The sequence below is a fragment of the Ananas comosus genome, unplaced genomic scaffold, assembly GCF_001540865.1.
Source record: "Ananas comosus cultivar F153 unplaced genomic scaffold, ASM154086v1, whole genome shotgun sequence".
Classification (NCBI taxonomy): Eukaryota; Viridiplantae; Streptophyta; class Magnoliopsida; order Poales; family Bromeliaceae; genus Ananas; species Ananas comosus.
Genome location: NW_017890934.1, coordinates 1,358 through 19,983, shown reverse-complemented (window position 1 = coordinate 19,983; position 18,626 = coordinate 1,358). Strand labels below are relative to the sequence as shown.

General features: G+C 39.0%; 4 protein-coding genes across 5 annotated transcripts; 2 read left to right on the top strand and 2 right to left on the bottom strand.

Moving 5' to 3' along the window:
- Positions 1–7: 7 nt before the first annotated feature.
- Positions 8–1,001, bottom strand: LOC109704445 (pentatricopeptide repeat-containing protein At2g13600-like). Its single transcript, XM_020225180.1, has 2 exons — positions 318–1,001; positions 8–247 (listed from the first exon to the last, which is right to left on the bottom strand). The coding sequence occupies exons 1-2, from the start codon at positions 999–1,001 to the stop codon at positions 212–214; spliced, it is 720 nt and encodes a 239-aa protein (XP_020080769.1). The 3' UTR covers positions 8–211.
- A 1,032-nt stretch (positions 1,002–2,033) lies between these two features.
- Positions 2,034–5,494, top strand: LOC109704442. The gene is made up of 2 exons (XM_020225178.1): positions 2,034–2,299; positions 5,107–5,494. The coding sequence occupies exons 1-2, from the start codon at positions 2,177–2,179 to the stop codon at positions 5,221–5,223; spliced, it is 240 nt and encodes a 79-aa protein (XP_020080767.1). The 5' UTR covers positions 2,034–2,176; the 3' UTR covers positions 5,224–5,494.
- A 5,205-nt stretch (positions 5,495–10,699) lies between these two features.
- On the top strand, positions 10,700–15,659 carry LOC109704446 (type IV inositol polyphosphate 5-phosphatase 3-like). 2 transcript variants are annotated; one of them, XM_020225181.1, is made up of 11 exons: positions 10,700–10,878; positions 10,978–11,128; positions 11,352–11,423; positions 11,747–11,834; positions 11,988–12,092; positions 12,259–13,021; positions 13,440–13,624; positions 14,007–14,115; positions 14,256–14,398; positions 14,736–14,970; positions 15,330–15,659. In XM_020225181.1, the coding sequence occupies exons 1-11, from the start codon at positions 10,717–10,719 to the stop codon at positions 15,330–15,332; spliced, it is 2,016 nt and encodes a 671-aa protein (XP_020080770.1). In that variant the 5' UTR covers positions 10,700–10,716; the 3' UTR covers positions 15,333–15,659. The 2 variants fall into 2 exon arrangements, with proteins under 2 accessions (XP_020080770.1, XP_020080771.1); XM_020225182.1 differs by having other exon boundaries at positions 10,701–10,878; positions 11,023–11,128.
- A 327-nt stretch (positions 15,660–15,986) lies between these two features.
- On the bottom strand, positions 15,987–18,412 carry LOC109704443 (glucan endo-1,3-beta-glucosidase 8-like). Its single transcript, XM_020225179.1, has 2 exons — positions 17,827–18,412; positions 15,987–17,664 (listed from the first exon to the last, which is right to left on the bottom strand). The coding sequence occupies exons 1-2, from the start codon at positions 18,177–18,179 to the stop codon at positions 16,548–16,550; spliced, it is 1,470 nt and encodes a 489-aa protein (XP_020080768.1). The 5' UTR covers positions 18,180–18,412; the 3' UTR covers positions 15,987–16,547.
- Between the last annotated feature and the right edge of the window lie 214 nt (positions 18,413–18,626).

The following is an 18,626-nucleotide window of genomic DNA, read 5'->3' as shown; positions in this document are numbered from 1 at the left end:
TGTGCTTCTTCTATGTCCAAGCATTCGCAATACATCCAAACCAAAGAGGCTTCGATGCTCTCACAAAGATGATGCCCACATTTTACAGTATACCCATGAATATTTCTACCTCCTCCAATATCTTTTAGACCGGAATATGCACTAATTACCTTGTTGACAACAGGTGCGGTAGCTCGATCCCCTTTGCTGATCATTTCGCCGAACAGCTTAATCACCTCAATGTATTGGCCATTGCAGATGAGCCCTCCTATCATTACACACCATGAGACCGAATTCTTAGCAGGCATCATATTAAACAGCTCAAATGCAGAGCTCACCTTCTTAACCTTGATATACCCACTAATCATGGCCGTCCAAGAGACAACATTCCGACTCGGCATTTTCTCGAACACTCGACGAGCATCTTCAATGCAATGGTTCAACACATATCCTGAGATTAAAGCGTTCCATGAGGCGACATTTGGGTACTCGATTCCATCAAAAACCCTGAACAGGGACTCTGATGCACCACAATTCGCATACACGGCGATCAGCGATGTGCCCACGAACACATTCGCCGAGGATCGCGTCTTGATAGATAGGCCGTGAATCCTCTCGCCTTGCTCCAAAGCTCCAAGCTTCGCACAAGCCGATAAGGCGGTTGAGATAGAAGTAGAGTTGGGCATAAATCCATGAAGCCTCATTTCCGAAAATATTCTCAACACTTCATTGTAAAGATCGTTCCGAGCATAAGACGACATAATCGAGTTCCACGAAGCCACGTCTCGTTCAGGCATTTCGTCGAACAACTTCGCTGCAGAAGCCAAGTTGCCGAGTTTAGAACGATCATTGATTAGTTTGTTGCGTGAAGTGATATCAGGGTTGGGAATTGGGATGCAGTAGTGATTTTGATCGTCGGTAGCATTGATTCTGTGAGCGGAATATGTTACTGAGGATTGAGATTGCAGGAATTTATAGTAGATGAGTGTAGAAGTTCGCAACTGGCTATGCTTCCTGAGCATTTGAATCCCATTTGGTTATGCTTCTTAAGTTAGCTTATAGATGATAGAAGTAAACAACCAAAATAGACATTTCTCTAGACAAAGTCTACCACGTTAGTCATGAACCGCCTATTGATCGGTCCATGTTTTCTTCTTGTTCGGGTCCATAATTATCAGCCTAGGTATCTTTTGATCAGTCCAGGAGCATTTGATAATTAGTTAAACAGCTGGAAAATCATTCTTTTTATATTGTAATAAATCATGTTATGCTTATGTATCTACTAATTCGTTTGAGTTACTGTTGAAAATACTTATTCGGTTCTAAATATCTAAGTAGATATGAGTTAGATCATTCTCTAATATGAAAAAAAAAGTTAAAAATTCAGCAAATTATTATGTGCAAGATTGTACGTGAAAACGTCTTCTCTAGTTCTCTTACATCTCTGTCACAATTATTTTATGTAATATCAAATATTTTAATATTATTTATAAATACAAAATATTTTTTAATATTATTTTAATATAAAATTATTATATTATGTTTATTATTTTATGCAATATCAAATATTTTAATATTATTTACAAATACAGAAATATTTTTTAATATTATTTTAATATAAAATTATTATATTATGTTTATTATTTTATGCAATATCAAATATTTTAATATTATTTACAAATACAGAAATATTTTTTAATATTATTTTAATATAAAATTATTACATTATGTTTTTTTTTAAGAGATAGGTAACACGCTATCCGCTTCGTTTATTTCATTTAGAAATAAACTTAGTTGGAAATGTGAATCAACTGAGATTCAAACTTGGGTCTCCGGTATCAACCATCAAATATTTTGCCACTTGCTCTAGGGACGATCCGTGTATTACATTATATTTTAATGATATTAGTGTGTAGTATACTACGTCAGAAGACTTGGTCTACGGCTGACTTGGTGCACGAGGTCCAGGCAGGAGGTCCTTCTACATCCACGTGGCGTTCACCCGGCACACCCAGGCGTACAAAGAGAGGCAAGCACATATACTTCCCTTGCCCGGTATCCGCCGAAGGGACCAAAGGTCGAACACCTTACAAGCATCAGTGGTCGGGGCGAAACAAAGGGAACGAACTAACTCGGTGGACAAGGAAGCGCGTTCGGAGCGCCGCAAACGCGAACGCAAACGCAAAGGCGCGAGGCGATGGGGCTGATGCTGCGCGTGAGATTGGCGTCGTTCTTCGCTGGCGCCGCCGTGGCGTCGGTGGCGGGGTTCTACCTCCTCTACAAGGACTACATGGTCGCCCACGATGCCCTTTCTCGCCAGGTTCACCTCCTCCTCCTTCTCCTCCTCTCGATCCCTCTTCTCCGTCGCCATTTTTGTTCCCTTCTCTTCTAGCTTTCGACATTCGTCCCCAAATCCACGGGCGACTACTCACTTGCTTAGCCCTAGAGGTTTGGTTTTACGGCCCTTAGATCGGGGATCTAAGCTACTCGTTTGGCCGAGCGCCGATGATTCAATAGATTCGGAAGCTAGGGTTTCGTTTGTTTGAGCGGCGTGCGTGATTGTGAATCTCGCGAATGCGTAATGTGTGAGCTTGTGGGGCTTCTGCGGCGTCTGAAGAGCCTCTATCTAATGTTGTTTTCGAATTCGGAGAGTTGCGATTTCATTGGTTGTGGTTTAAATCCATGTCCCATCAACTGACTAAAGAGTTAATTAAGTAGCCATGTCTCAGAAGATTCATCTTACACTCTTATTCCTCTTTATAATCTTGTCTGTTTAGAAAATTAGAAATTCAGCAATGAGGAATACAAGTATTTCCTTGAGAGTTGGGGTTTAAAGGACATAGGATTTTGCTTTGCAGGATCATCACTCACTCGCGTAGCAGCGTAACTTAAGATTTCATTGTGAAGGTATTTTTGTGTCTGTTATTGTAGGATCTCTTAAAACTTCCTGAGTTAGAAAATTCTGGTTTAAGTTGGTAACTCCTTATTTGGGATGTGCTTTGTATGCTCCGTCTATCCTTTTTAGGTGATTAGACAGGGTTGGCTAAGTTGAAGTGATCTGGAATTTTGATATTTATTGAGGTTCTCCGATTTGCTTCCATCGTCAAATGGAGATGCTGTAGGTGGATAGTAAGGAAAAAAGAAAAAACATTGGGGCGGAATTGTTATGCATGTTCTAATTAATGCCTGTTGAGGTTTGGAAGCCTAGTTCTAGTATGAAAGAACAAGCAACCCTGGCTTTGAACATTAGGGAATAGGTGCCTACCTTTCTTAGCAAATTGGAATCATTGTATTTGAACCATTAGGGAATGAGAGATATGCTTGTTGTTTTACTCTAGAAAGGCTGATGGTTAGTACATACGCAGCCATGGTTGTTGTTGGGCCTTCCGACAAAGGTTTGGGTTTTGATCACCTCCCTTTGGCGTATCTAGTGGAACTGCAACTTTAGAGTGCTCAGAGCCTTTTCGCTTTGGCTGAATATGAGTGTTTGCACTTATATTTCATCTTATGTTTGTTTAATGAAGCATGGATGTTTAAATATGTTGCCCTTGTTCCTTGAAATGCAATGAATGTTGATGTTCATATTATATATTTTTTTTTAATTTTTCTTGTTGTAGTAATGATGGCTCCATCATCCTAGTAGCATATGCTTCTAGTAACGGACATAGTAGATTACTCAGATTTCTGTAAGATTTTTTTTTGCGTTCTCTCAAGGAGTATGATGTCATGGTGAAATTTCACTGTAATAAACACGATAACGAAGGCGGTGCCAGAGATGGCAGACCTTCCGAAGAGGTAAATTCTCCTTTTTGAGTGTGAAACGGAACTTCTTTGCTCGATTAAGGTTGGATTTATAATTTGGGGTATTTGGCTTCCTTTTCTTTTTCTAATGTTCTTTTTTGCTTTTATCTTCATGTGCCAGATGCTGATAATAACTTCTTACATGTCTTGAACATTTTTGTTGCATGTGATAGCATAAGTGATGGAAAATTGGGAATTATTTGCCGCTTCTTGATCAAAATGGTTGATTTGCAGTTCATAGCAAATAAAATTAGTTAGTTGTGTACATGTGCAAGTTCCATGTGTGCACCTATGATATTTTCAAAGATATACTTGAGCTTTATCTTGTCCTTGCTGCACTCCATATCCTTTCTCATACTTTTATAGTGCTCCTGACAACATTATATTTTCTACGATGTTTTGGTAATATAAGAAACTTACAACTTTTTCTTCTTCAATATTTTCAAACTTCTAATGTTATATCTCATTTATGTGTGATTTATCTTATTTTTATTGATGGAATCATGCTCCCTGTGTTGCTTAATTATTTTTACATTTTTCTTGCGTTACAATAAGATAGCTTGTATAGTCTATCGATGGTGGAAGGAACATTTCAAGTTAATAGGTATATAGTAAACTTCGTGCAGATGCTTTCTCTGTTCGATATTAACACCATTAGCAGAGATGTTAGTTTCTAGGGCAAGAAATCAGAGTTGTTGGACAACAAGGTATACTGTTATGAGGAAAAGATGACCTAAATGGTGTCCTACAGACAATAGTGGCCAACTACTAAATGTTGAGAGTAGAGAGCTATAGTCGGTGTAAGTCTGAGGTGGACTGAATGCTGGGTAGCACTAATATTGGGGGTATAGCGAGTAAAATGTGACATTTTATGCTGATACTAACATGATAAGATTGATGTAATGCTAGTCTCCTTGGAGTTTGAATGTCAGCATGCATCCACCGCCCATGTTTACTTTAATGTAGGTTAATTTTATTGGGTTGTCCCTCTTTTCCCAGATGATTTGCCCAGGGCACCTGGGCACCAGCCGATTGGGAACCTTTTAGCAAACTGAACTAATCATTCCCATTGTACTTATTAGAAAAGTGGCATAGTGACTTGCTGAAGGTAAACAGCAATCATCAGATATTGAGTGAAAATTGTCATTTGTAGACCAATTTTTTTCCTACGCTTCAATTTAGTGTAAATTCTAGTGTCAGAATAGGTAATAGAGGCTTAAATTTTAGTTTACACTAACTTCAGAAATATTGCCGTCCTCAAAGTCATTACGTCTTGATTATACTTGAAACTGAACTTGTCGATGATGCTCAAGTGTTCTGTTTCAGGTGAAAGGCCTGTATGCAACTCTAGATGAACGCTATGAAGCTCTAAACCAGCGCATTACAACCCTCGAAAGCATAAAGAAAGCAGAAACTGCCTCGCATGCGGAGGTATCTGAGTAGATTTAAGCAAGATTGCTTCTGATTAAGGTCTGCTTCCTGTAATGTCGTCTTTTGATTATGTTGACAATTTTTGATATATTGAAAAGGTTCAAAGTGTTGATCTTAACGCACTTCAACATGAAGTTGTAATGCTTGTTTCCTTTCGTTACAGCACCTCTGGCATTGTAGTAGTTTGGTAAATAATGCGGCAATTCCTTGCCAAGAACCTAACATGTCTCTTTTACACATATCATGTGAAAGATTTCTGGGATGATTGTTTCCTCCTTTTTCATTCTCTAGGGTCTGGTAATTATCATAGTTCAGTCTCTGATGGAATTAGACTAATTGAGGTCCAATTATTATCAGAGTTCATTTTGATTGGAAATTGTTCTATAGACATGCTAAGATGAGTTTGAGTGCTCCTGACAGAGTAAGCGGTGCTAATAGTTGCTTCTATTGTAATAAATGGGCGAGGCCATGTTTGGATATCGGATTGCAAAAATAGGTGTGTTTTTTTTTCTGCTTTCAAAAATCTTGACATTCATGCTTCGATAGGATAAGATGCTTTACTTACGAGACGGTTTATTTTATTCCGAAAAAGAATAATTTGAAGACCGAATATGTTATTTCATTCTTGACATTAAATCATACTTTTTTATTTATTTTATTCTAAAAAAGGTAATTTGATGGCTGAATATGTTATTTCATTCTTGACATTAGATCGTACTTTTTTATAAATTTGTTGAACAAGTTAAGAAAACAGATATGTTAAATAAAATATTTATGCATTCAAATATAAGAGTTAGTTTGAAGTTTATATCTCCGGATTTTGCAATTGGCATGGAAATTGTTATCCATAGTTGATCTAGAAGCCGCTTAAAAAAAAAAAAAAAAAAAAAAAAAAAAAAAAAAACGGCTCGTTTTGATGCCGCATATCAGAACGAGATAATTATTGTTTAAAGGAAAGTTACCATGATCACAAAAAACACCATAATTTGGAAATGATGAGATGCTTGGTTCATTGATTCATTTCAGTCGATCCGTCTGCTTAAACTGTATTTGGATTTCTGACCTGAGAGTTATTTTTAACAACCAGAAAGAAAAAAAATTAAACGCTGAGTTGGCTCTGTCCACGGCAAATGAAATCCGGCTGTACATTGTCACCTCGTCTAGTCCCCCCCGTGTAACATAGTCTATAATTAATTCATAGTCAAATGAGATACGACCAAGCTGTGTATCATCGCTCCTAATTTAATTATTAAAGGAAAAATTGATTTATCGATTTATCCTATCAAAGCATATCAATTTCGACCACGTTCTGGTTTATAGTATACCCACACGCAGTCGCACTTCAACGGGAGTATTATATCTAATAATTTCTTGAAAAAAAGTAAGATCGTATCGACTGGGAGTTTTGTTCGTGAGCAAGCGCGGTGTACGTATTGCGAGCCAGTATCCCACGGAGTGGTTCTCCATGCTCTCCTTGCCTCACACCACCCCACACACTAATTGCCAGAGCCGGACCGACAACGCCAAGTCCGCACGTAGCGTAGCACATCCAATTAATTTTAACTTAATCTTTGTAATGATACACTAATACATATATATATATATATAGTATATCTACAAGTAACTTGACACCAATCTCTAAGCGGATGAAACATCCATGCCATAATAACTGCTCTCATTTTGCTGAGCTAAAATTACGAATTTACTATATTCCTTAATAATGCATAATAATCATTTAGATTAAAGTATGAAATAAAATGACTATATAATAGTCGAGCGTGCTATTCATGTTCAATATTTAGACCAAAACAATCAATCATTAAAAAGCGCGCATTCGAATTCAGCTTTGTGAACTGAAAATCTGCATTAATCGATAGTACTGGCGGAGCACTACGAGAGTATCGCGACGATGAGCGCGCGCTCCAGCACGCGTTCCTCCATCCGTAAGTCGATTACGTCCAACTCGCTCTCAGCTTCTGACGCAGACTCTCTCGCAGCATCGAGGAGAACTCGGTGAATCCATACGGTCGCGGTGGCGTGCATGGTTGACCTCCGCGTTACTAGGCCCTTCGACCGGCCGCGACATCCAACCGGGAGCATCATCGCCGTGTGGAGGCTACACCAAATTGCCCGTTCGAAGCCGACTGGACGGGTCAATGCAGCATCGGCTGTCTTACGGGACGACGAGGCAGTCCGTGATAAACGCGTACTGGAATTGCCGTTTCGTTCGAAGAGCGTGGAATTGGCTCGAGGGAAGCAGCTGCGGCTTACGACATGGAGCCGTAGATTCGTTCGACGGCTGATGCGTTACTATGCTGATTCAGGGATCGCGTGTGACTGCAAGGAGAAAGGGTGGATTTGGTGTCGAGGAGGTGGTTGAGGGAGTGCAGGCCGAGTGGGGACTTCGGTTTTTAAGCTAAGGTTACGATCAGCCTTCATCTAGTTGGCACACCGAAGTGGAGGACTAAAGCCTAGTTGTTGGTTCGGGTCCGAGTTAGTCTCGAGCTTTTACTGAAGATAATAAAATGGTCAATGTCGATACGACAAGAAATCTGATATCTTTAATTTAATTGGTTTTATGTTTTGTCGAATCGAAAAAAATCTAGTCTTTTCTTTTGTTTTCGAACTTTCGTAATCTTTTAATTCTAAAAATGCTAAAGTTACATTAACTCACAGTACTCACAATTCTCCTCATCCAGACATATAGTTTTTACATTGTTGATGACGTGAGCCCCACAATTTCAAATAGACATCAAAAGAATGGTCAAAAAAAAAAAAAAAAAAACCTAAAAAAAAGAAAAAAATTGGTCGGAGAATATGATCTCGAACCCATGTGCATGAGAGGTACAGCTAGATTTATAGATATGTTAATAAATTGTGATCTTTCGATGCAAAAAGGAAATTTCTTTTTTTTAAAAAAAAGTGGGAGCCTAGCAAACCATGTGCTCCTGTCGTAATATGTTGGACCAGATCATGAACACATGGAGAGTCCACACGGGCACTTTGAATGGTCATCCAAAAGAGCCATCAAAAGCTGTCTCTTTTTCTAGTGCCATCACAAGAAACACCAAGCCAAAGTTGAGATATCCTCTTCTGTTTGAGGCGGAGTCTGAAACACCTTTTTTAATTTCGATTTTATTTTGCAGAGTAAAATAGAAATTCGGTACGAAAGATTCATCCATAATGAAATTATCTAAAATATTTTTAATTTATATGAAATAAAAAATAGATCTAAAAGATAAATTTTATTCTGTTTAAAATTTTAATTTTTTGTAAAATTCAGTTAGAATAAAATTAAAATTAATAATTCCTTTATAACCTAAAAATATATAAAGTATTGACCACATACGAAATATAAGAAAAATAAGAATAATCTCTTTACAAAAATTCTCTTTTTCTGGATTCATTTTTTGGGCGCTGTGCTGTAATGGACTCTTGTAGCCGGTTCGCGACGAGAAAAACCAATGCGGAAGATAAAATATGTGCCGGAGATTGAGACATATTTTAAGTGGATCAAAGAGTTCGCAAAACAAGGCAAGATCAGATTTTGATAATTGCAACGCTAATTTCGTAGCGAAAAAGATATATAAAATTTATGTGATTTTTCATCATGATTCAATTAATGATTTCCAGCACAGCAAATTATGATTTAAAGCCCATAGGCTCTAAAACCTAAGAATTAATTTTCTTCTACGAATTGGCACCGGTAAAAAATAAAATAAAAATGTAATCCCACTATGTGAGATCGTAGTTAATTTATTGGAAAATGGTTGACATGAATCTTCGATGTGGTCCTTTCAACTCTTGGGTTTCAATTAATCGACGCGAGGACATTAGATTTTGCATAATACATGATAAAGGAACTAAATGTTCCTAAAATTTTTTTTGCTTTTCACAATACGTTTTTCAATTTCCTCATTTATTTTTTTGGAGTAATACCTAGGTGATGAATATAGCATTGATGATCTGTTAACTGTTTAACGTTTTCTTCTCTTTTTGGTCTCTTGTATATTTTACAAATTTAGGTTGTATTTGACACAACAGGTACGTATAATTTGTTCTTATGATAACGTGTATTAGGTTTGTACCTTGTTGGCACAACCCAAGATGTCTCTCCCAAAATAGTAAAATTGTTGTCGTTTGTCACAATTTAGCAAGTGTTGTTTCCAGAAAACAAGATTTTTTTTTAATGGACTATTGTATCGTTGGTTGCAGACAAAGTGAGTAGCATTAAATTAGTGATATGACCATCACCAACAAAATAACTCCAAACACACTTTCTCCAATCTCACCCTTTGATTACAATAAAGTTTTTTAATACATTTGATCCCTGTAGCATGCATTAGCACTATTTGCCAAAGCTTAGCTACAGAATAATCCTCTTGGTAAGAGTAGAAAAGATTTAAGTAGAAAAGGCTAAAAAAGCATGTAGTTAAGAACTATTTTTAAAAATAGCAATAGATTTTACACTTTAACTGCCTCAATGGCTTCACTTTTAGGGGCTTATTCTTTTTTATTTACTGAATGTTTGGCCAGCTACCATATATTCTATTTATTTTTAGTATGCAGAAGAACCACTACATCACTTCAGTAGTCAGTAGTAGTCTAAATCGCGCGAGTGTGTACTCCCCTTTTTTTTTTCTTCTGAGAGGTATATAGCACGCTACCCGCTTCATTTATTTCATTTAAAAATAAACTTAGTTGGAAATGTGATCAACTAGGATTCGAACTTGGGTCTCGGATACTAACCACCAAGCTCTTTACCACTTGTTCTAGAGACGGTCGGTGCGTGTAATCCCTATTGAACCTAGCTTTTGATACTGCTTGTCAACTTAAAAGTATAGCGCCCACATGCTAACTGGCTAAATCTGATAAAATTTAGAATACATACAGATAATATTTTGTCTTCTAAAATATTGCTCTTAATTTTTAATATATATATATATATATATCGTAAAAAATATGCACATTCTTACAGTACGTATATGTTCAACACACCACTGTTTACAAAATAACACCACATACATATTATCGTAAGTGCACTTTTTCTATAATTCCGAATGCAAAAGATATTTGCGCATAAAAGCGGAACAGCAAATTCACTATTTGTTATGTATAAATAATATTTTTCGTATATACCAAGTTGCACATAATCTGCGGCCTAAGATCGCGATCAAGATAAAGATCAAGGACCTCTCATTCAAAACTCAAAAATCAAAGTGTCAGATCTGTTCACCGTTGATTGCGTTTGATTGGTTGATTTTTCAACACCCATTTCCAGCTCCATGACTCCCATCTCCATCCATTAATTCCTGATTCGGCTTAAACAAGCAAAAGCCAGCCGCCAGCCCGCAACATCAAACGGGTGGTCGGCATGGACTCCGCGCACTGCCTTCCCACGTGCACACAACCCCACACGCTCTCTCCCACTTAATTTCTCTGTTTATTATTTTATTATTTTATTATTATTCTCACCCCACCCAATCCCAATACACCCCTCTCTCTATGTCACATAATATAATAGTAAAAGGTCCTCTTTTGCCCTTTACCACCATTTGCGACCTCAATACCGACACAGGAAGAGGAAGAAGAAGAAGAAGAAGAAGAAGAGAAGAGAAGCATAGCTCAGTTTATCAAATGAGGCAGCGACCGAAGAAGCAAAAGGAGGTAACAAAGCTTTGATTCTCCAAGACCCAATTCTCTCTTTTCTTTTTTTGTTTTTTTTTTTTTCTTTTTTATGGTGAGTTGGGGTGGGGGAAAATGCAGAGGGGTTGGATTGAGCTCTGTTGTTTGGGTTGCACCTGCGTACAGCTTTGGCACAAGGTCGTGCTCCGGAAGTGGCTCAACATCGCTTCCAAGGATTCCGACTTCAGCGCCGACGAAGGGGACACCACCGAAAGTGAGTTCGACGACGAAGGTGAGCCCTAAAGTTGCCTCCTTTTCTCACTCGGCGGTATCTTTTCCCCTCAAAATTGGGTAAAAATGAGGCTTTTTTTTAAAAAAAAACTGTAATATCTTATAATGGGAGAATGGTTTCCATTTGATTCATCCGTAGCAGTGTATTACTCTCCTAGAAATGGGTTTTGATTTTGTCAAATGATGCGATGTTTCTGATACTTTGTAAATGCCGCAAAATGCAGAGATGTGTGGTTGGGAGCGACAGATGCACGACGAGGAAAGGAGATGGGGTGGATTTGGGGCCGAAACTAATGGTAATTTAGTGGAAAATTTTTGATGATTTTTTTGCCCTAAATTTGGTGGCATCTTGTTATTTTTTGGTGATTTCTCTCACACTGCTTCTTCATGAGACCTTTGGGGTTTAGAATTAAAGCACTTTGGTAAATCATGTGTAAGGATTGAGGAATAAGTGTATTTTAAGGAATGCTCGGAAAAATATTGCAAGTCCTTGTTGTACAGCAGTGGAGGAGAAGAACAATAATTTATCTTTTTTATCAGTAATATAGAAGAGGAGCTAGCTATGTGAGTAGAATTGTACTAAGTACTTGCTAAAACTTATTACTTGATGGCTTTACAGATACTCGCCTTGGGCGCATTCCATACAAGCCAAGAAGACGAAAGTCGGAGACCCTTCGCGCACAATATATAAACACCAACGAACTCAGGCATGATTTTATTGTCCTTCTGGCTTCATTAATTATGGGGACATGATATAAAGTTCATAATTTCCAAATAAGAAAAGATAATTTAGTTACTGCTGATTTAGAGATTATTTGATGCAAATCTTTCATCTCATTCGCAGCTTTATTCTTTTACAGGATTTGTGTAGGGACATGGAATGTTGGCGGAAGACTTCCGCCTGAGGACCTTGACATCCGTGAGTGGCTTGATATGGAGGAGCCTGCTGATATCTATGTTCTTGGGTATTTGTTTAACTGAGCTACCTTTCTGTAGCATCATTTACTAGTAGCTACGCCGTGCTCGATCGCTAACTTAAGTTTACTCATGAAAAAGAAATTTCATGCAATCCTCTTTCTCAATAAACATTTCGAGTTATGATTTGTTTTTTTTTGTTTTTTTTTTTTCCAGATTTCAAGAAATTGTTCCATTGAATGCCGGGAACATATTCGGCGCTGAGGATAACCGCCCTGTTCTGAGATGGGAAAATATTATTCGCAATACATTGAATAAGATTAGTCCAGCTAAACCAAAATACAAATGTTATAGTGATCCTCCTTCCCCGTCAAGATTCAAGCCATCGGATGATGCTCTTGCCATGGAGGATGAGCTGCTTCCTGAATCCAATAGTGACAGCGATGGAGAAATTCATCCATTAAACGAAGAGAATTTCAGTTTACACCCCGACGAAGGACTCGATCCCAACGAAAATGATTCAAAAAACTTTTCAGCTCCCTCACGAAAGATATTTGACAGGTCCCGGAATCTTAGTTTCAAGAATTATGACTCAACTTCGGGAAATTTAATTACCCAGCAGAAGAAACTGACAAAAACACCAAGTAATTCGGAAAGGATTGGGATGATTTGGCCAGAGCCACCATTAAACATACTAGCTCAACATGGCCTGGATAATTCGCAACCGTATAATTCGGCGAAATGCTTAAGAAATAGTGATTCTTTCAAGTCGGCACATGAGCATGATCGCTTGATTCCTGATCTTAACTTGGAGAGTGCTATGTTTAGAAAGAAAAGGCCTTCATTTGTGAGGATAATAAGCAAGCAAATGGTTGGTATATTTCTTTCGATATGGGTGCGCAGAAGCCTTCGGAGGCACATTCAGAATTTGAGAGTATCAACTGTGGGTGTAGGTGTCATGGGCTACATTGGCAACAAGGCAAGTTCTCTATTAATAATGGCTCCTGTTCTCATTATTTTTTATACTTCTTGAAAATGCATATTCGTTCAATAAATAAAGCCCACACTTATTCTTATATATGATGGAAACCATTGAGTTGTGTTAGAAAATTTTCTTCAAGAAAGTCTTCTTCTAAGTATATGGAAATACTTATAAGAAGTTTAGTTTTTGAAAGTTCGCAGGAATTTATATGAAATTATATAATTTTACAAGGTTGCAGTAGACATATCTCTAACTTGAATTAATTGCATCAAGGTTAGAAGTACATCAGATATCTTATCATTAAAAGTTATGGATGCAATTCTTTTCATCATAGACAAGGATTGGAAGTGTTCAAGTATACATTTTGGTAGATGCTCCATCATGTGATATTTATACTTCTTTGTAAATGGTCCAGGGATCAATATCAGTCAGCATGTCAATATATCAGACACTTTTTTGCTTTATATGTAGCCACCTCACATCTGGAGAAAAGGATGGAGATGAACTTCGAAGGAATGATGACGTGCATGAAATATTTAAGCGAACGCAGTTTAGTTCGCTTGGTGGAGTTGGCGTGCCTAGAACAATCTTTGATCATGAGTAAGCAAAAGCTTTTGCTGCATATGCTGTCTTAAAACTATGCTTATTTTTCTTTTTTTTTTCCTCATACTGCTAAGGAATTTTTTGTGAAATTATAATGAAAAATCGTAATCTTATAAATTAAGATAAGTTCCAGAAACCCAAATCTGAATTTGAGAAAGTTTGACTTCGAGACAGGGATAGGGATTAAAATTGTAAGTTCAATCCTAAGCTGACTCAAAACTTGACTCAGCTAGACCCAAATTGGACATGAACAAACCCACATACATGAACTCTGAACCTTTCAGAATCCATTCAGCGTGGAATCCTATGTGCTCGATTAATGTTTTTCGTATTAGACTTGAGAATGTTAATACTAATGCATACATTTCAAACTTTTCAGTAGGATTATTTGGTTGGGAGATCTCAATTACCGCATCAACTTACCATATGAAAAAACACACGAACTTATCTCCAAAAAGCAATGGGATAAGCTGGCTGAGATGGATCAGGTAACTAGCCTCTCTTCTTTCCTTTTCTTTCTTGTTCTAATACCTGTACGGAATTTCTACCTTATAAGCATGGGGGACCTGTTTATTGTTTGTTTGCTCTTTTTTGAACTGAGCTTCTATACCACCTTGTTGTGTGACAGTTAAAGCATGAATTAAAGAAGGGTCGTGCTTTTGATGGGTGGACGGAAGGAGTTATCAGTTTTCCTCCAACCTATAAATATGAATTCAATTCAGAGAAATATGTAGGAGAGGATCCAAAGTCTGGAAGAAGAACACCTGCATGGTAATTCTCAGACCAATTTATCTTTTTTTGAGTATTTAACGAAACAATACTATCCAAACTCTTTAACTTCGATCTCGTCAATGATTTTTTTTTTTTTTTCTAATGGACCAATATATGAAAAATCTATGACAGGACTGAAGATGCATTAGCAGAAACAATTATGTTTGTTTTTTATAAGTTTGAACTGCCATTTCTCACCACCTCATGCTTGTAATCTTGTGTACATAGTTTTATTTTTTTTATTTTCCCGATTTGAACGTATTCTATATATATTGGTGCTTGCTTAATCCTTGTTTCTGTAATTTTCGTCTTTTAATGATGTTAATTATTTCTTCAGGTGTGACCGCATTCTTTCATACGGTAAAGGAATGAGGCTATTGACCTACAAAAGAAACGAGTTTACATTTTCTGATCACCGCCCCGTAACTGCTGTTTTCATGGCCGAGGTCGAGATCTTCTGCCACAGAAAGCTGCAGAGAGCCCTTACCTTCACGGACGCAGAGATAGAGGAAGAACTCATGTCTGAAGCAGAAAATATTAACACTGGAATGAGCAATCTACGGCTAGGAGGGGTTAGCTCCTTTTTCATTACCTAGTGAAATAACTTGAATTATAACAGTTAGTTCATTGGCGACCAGCCTTGAGATATACTTACAAGAAAAGGAACCGAAAACAAACCAACAAGACTCTGAACTCGTCAGCGGTTTTCTAATTTTATACTATCTAGGTTGATAAATTGCGTAAGCCTTAATAGGCCTTACTCTCCTAGGTAGTAGTGTTATCTGCAATTCTTAACTTTTCATGCATCAACTCTTCAACACTTCAATTTCACTCCGGACATTCTCCGGCAAAATAGAAGATGCTTAATTGGTATATAACTTCAGAAGTGCTTGCTTAATTGATATTTAACCTCATGTTTATATTCATGCAGTAACTCTGTTGCCATTTGATGACTGAGCAGAGGAGACGACGCTGGTGAGATGACTGTTTCTTACATATCATTGTTTGTTTCATTACTTCAAGGAAGCTTTCTCTCCAGACATAATTTTTTCTGTACATAAGGTATTCTTTCACTTCAGCCAGATTCGGGAGTTAGGAATCGTTTGTTTCCGCTTTTGGTTTGGAAATAATCAAATTTGTTCTAGCAAATCCATTTTTAAGTTTCATTCATTGTAATTAAACCCTTGCAGACCTTGATCTGCTTGTAAATTAAGTTTCCCTAGCTCATGGAGATAAAATTCTGTGAAATTACTTAGATGAAGCAGCTCATGTAACTAGAACTTGTCGATCATAAAATAGGTAAAAGATCTGGTTTAGAAAGATCAAAACAAGTGGTCTTCGATCAAATATGATACCTCAACAGAGAAAAAAAAAAAAAAAACAAACCTTTTTGCTTGTTTTAGGCATCTATCTGCTGTACAAAACAATAATTTATTTTCCTTCAAAAGCAACTGCTAGAGCTTTCTCTTAATCATCAATGGAGAAATTTCTTGACATTGTGGAAATGTGAGAGTTATTGGCCTAGTCAAGCCAGTGTAGATTTTCTTTATTTTAATTAAAAAGGTAAAATCAAATTATGAAGTGAACATTAACAACCTTACAACTTGAGTAAGACCGAGGGAATTATGAATTATGCAACGTACAAACAGAAGAAATTTACCATGAAAGTGCCGTAAAATCGGCGACTAGATGAATCATTACCTTTCTTCGGCCTTTGTATATACAACCTGGATGAAAAAAAATACTAAAACTATATATCAGCAAAACTTCAATGGCATGGATCAAAACATTGGAGTATCTATACAAGTAAACAAGCCATCAGTCCAAAACCATCACCACACTTCAACTGAAGTAAAAAATGAAGAAGACGAAGTAAAGCACAAATTGTTCCTTTGTAGGGAAGCAGGACTCTGGAACCTGTTCAACTCTACTATAGCTGTAGAAACTGGACTTTCCAAATTAAAGTTCTCCGGTATGAGAAGGGATCATTTGTATTCTGTACCCTCAAATCGAAAATAAAAAAAGGGAAAGTTAATAGCAGCCAATTTATCAATCATCTGCCCCTAACTGATCCTAGTATTCAAACTCGTCGATCTCCGAGACGATAAAAATTCGACAAGCCTCTCTCTCCGCTGCTTTCTTTACTCCTCTACACAAACACCACTACACTTACCATCACCACCGCCAACAAAATCCTGAAACTTCCCGCTCCCGAAGCCGTCCTCTCTCCGGCGCTCAGAATCTGTATCGGAAAGAGGCACCCCCCTTGCGACGCGTTTTCCGTCGTGATCTTCGCCAAGCCGCCAAAATCACACGCCCGAACATCCTGATCCATCATCTGAAAATACATGTTGAATGCGTAAGATATATTTCCTTTCTTGCTCAGCCCATTGCACGACGACCCGTACCCCAACGGCGTGCAATCCGCGTTCGAGCACGCGTAGTTTACGCTAGCCGGCACATTCTTATACCTGTTACTCGCATCCTCATTCAAAACACACCATTGTGACGGTAAGTACTTCACCCCGGCGGCGCCTACTAAGATTTTGTCGCGCCCCTCCCCCGTCAAGTCCATCGGAAACTTTGGCTTTCCGTCGTAGGTGAAGATCCCCCAGTGCCTCTCAAAATTCCCCGGTTGCACGCTTTTCTGGTTTTCATCAATCAAAGCAAATATATACACTTCCATGTCGCCGGGCCTCAGCGGCGTACCTTCCTTCCTCGCAATCTTCTTCAACAACCCGTCGAAGAATTTCTTAGCAAGCTTAACATTCGCATTCTTATCGCCATCGGTCGGCCACCCGACCTCCCCGACAATGACCTTCAAATCCGGCACGCCGGCTTTTTGCAACGACCATACGAGGGTATCGAAGTTGGCATCGAACACGTTGGTGTACTCGACTCCGTTGTCGTAAACCGGCTTGCCCCCTCCGTCGAAGAAGGCGAATTCCACCGGAAAGTTTGGGTTTTGATATAGGCTGAGGAAAGGGTAGATGTTGACCGTGAAGGGAGCACCGCTGGAGTTGAGGAAGCGGACGATGTCGACCATGAGGGGGCGGATGTCGCTCCGAAAGTTTCCGGAAGACGGGACGGGGTCGTCGGCAGGGGAGTTGTAGACGTCAGCGTTGAGGGGGACGGTCGCTTTGATTCGGCGGCCGACGCCGGCCTCGTCGAGGGCTCTCTGAATGTTCTTGAGGGCGGGGAATATCGTGGTGGTGAAGCTTCCGTTGTAGCTCTTTAGCAACGGCTCATTTCCAACAGCAACATACCTGATGATCAACAAATGTTGGTTTAATAAATTTTCCGCGCAATTGCCGCTGCGGCAATTGATCAAACAGGCAATGTCATTACCGAGATTGCAAAATCTAAAAAAAAAAAAAAATGCAAAATTTGCAGGCGAACGGGAGCGGAGGATGGAGAGGGAATGGTACTTGATGCGGACGCCGCCGTCGTGGTCGTGATTGGAGACGTTGTGCTTGACCCACTGCCGGGCGTGGTCGTAGCTGGCGGCGACGCGGGCGAGCTGGTCGTTGGGGATGGCGAGCATGGCCTCGACGGCGGAGCCGGCGAGGGCGGCCACCGTCCAGGGGTCAGCGTCGAACAGCTTCACCTTCGCGATGCCGTTGGAGTGCAGCATCGCCGCCACCGTCGCCGGGTGCATCGGGTGCGACATCATCGTGCCCCAATTCACGCCGATGCCGACGCCGCTGCCCCCGCCCACGCCGAAGGATGAGACTAGTGCAATGTAGGTGGCGGCCCACGCCGCGATCAAGGCACGCGCCATGGTTGGAGCTCTTGGCTAGAGAGAGAGAGAGAGAGAGAGAGAGAATATGAGAGGGAGGGGAAGGGTGGTGGATGGCGGGAGAGTGTAGAGCTGTGAGTGAAGGTTCGTTAGTTTCGGAGGGAAGGGAAGGGAAGGGAAGGGAAGGGAACCTCAAAAGAAGCGGGAACCAAAAAGCTGGGGATAAAGAGAGAGAGAGAGAGAAAAATAAAAAGAAAATTAAAAAAAGGGAAAAGGAAAATGTATTATTTTTGTGAATTTATTGAATAGTAAGTGATCTTTTTCGTTTTTTGTATGGATGTAATAATGAATGGAAGGAAGACATAAAGGGCCAAAAAAAAAAAAGAAAAAAAAAATTAATAAAACAAAATTACTATTGACTTTGGGCTTTACTGCATCTATGGAAGCTCCCATTAAAGTCCGTACTAGGCTCGCTCAACAATGTCACTG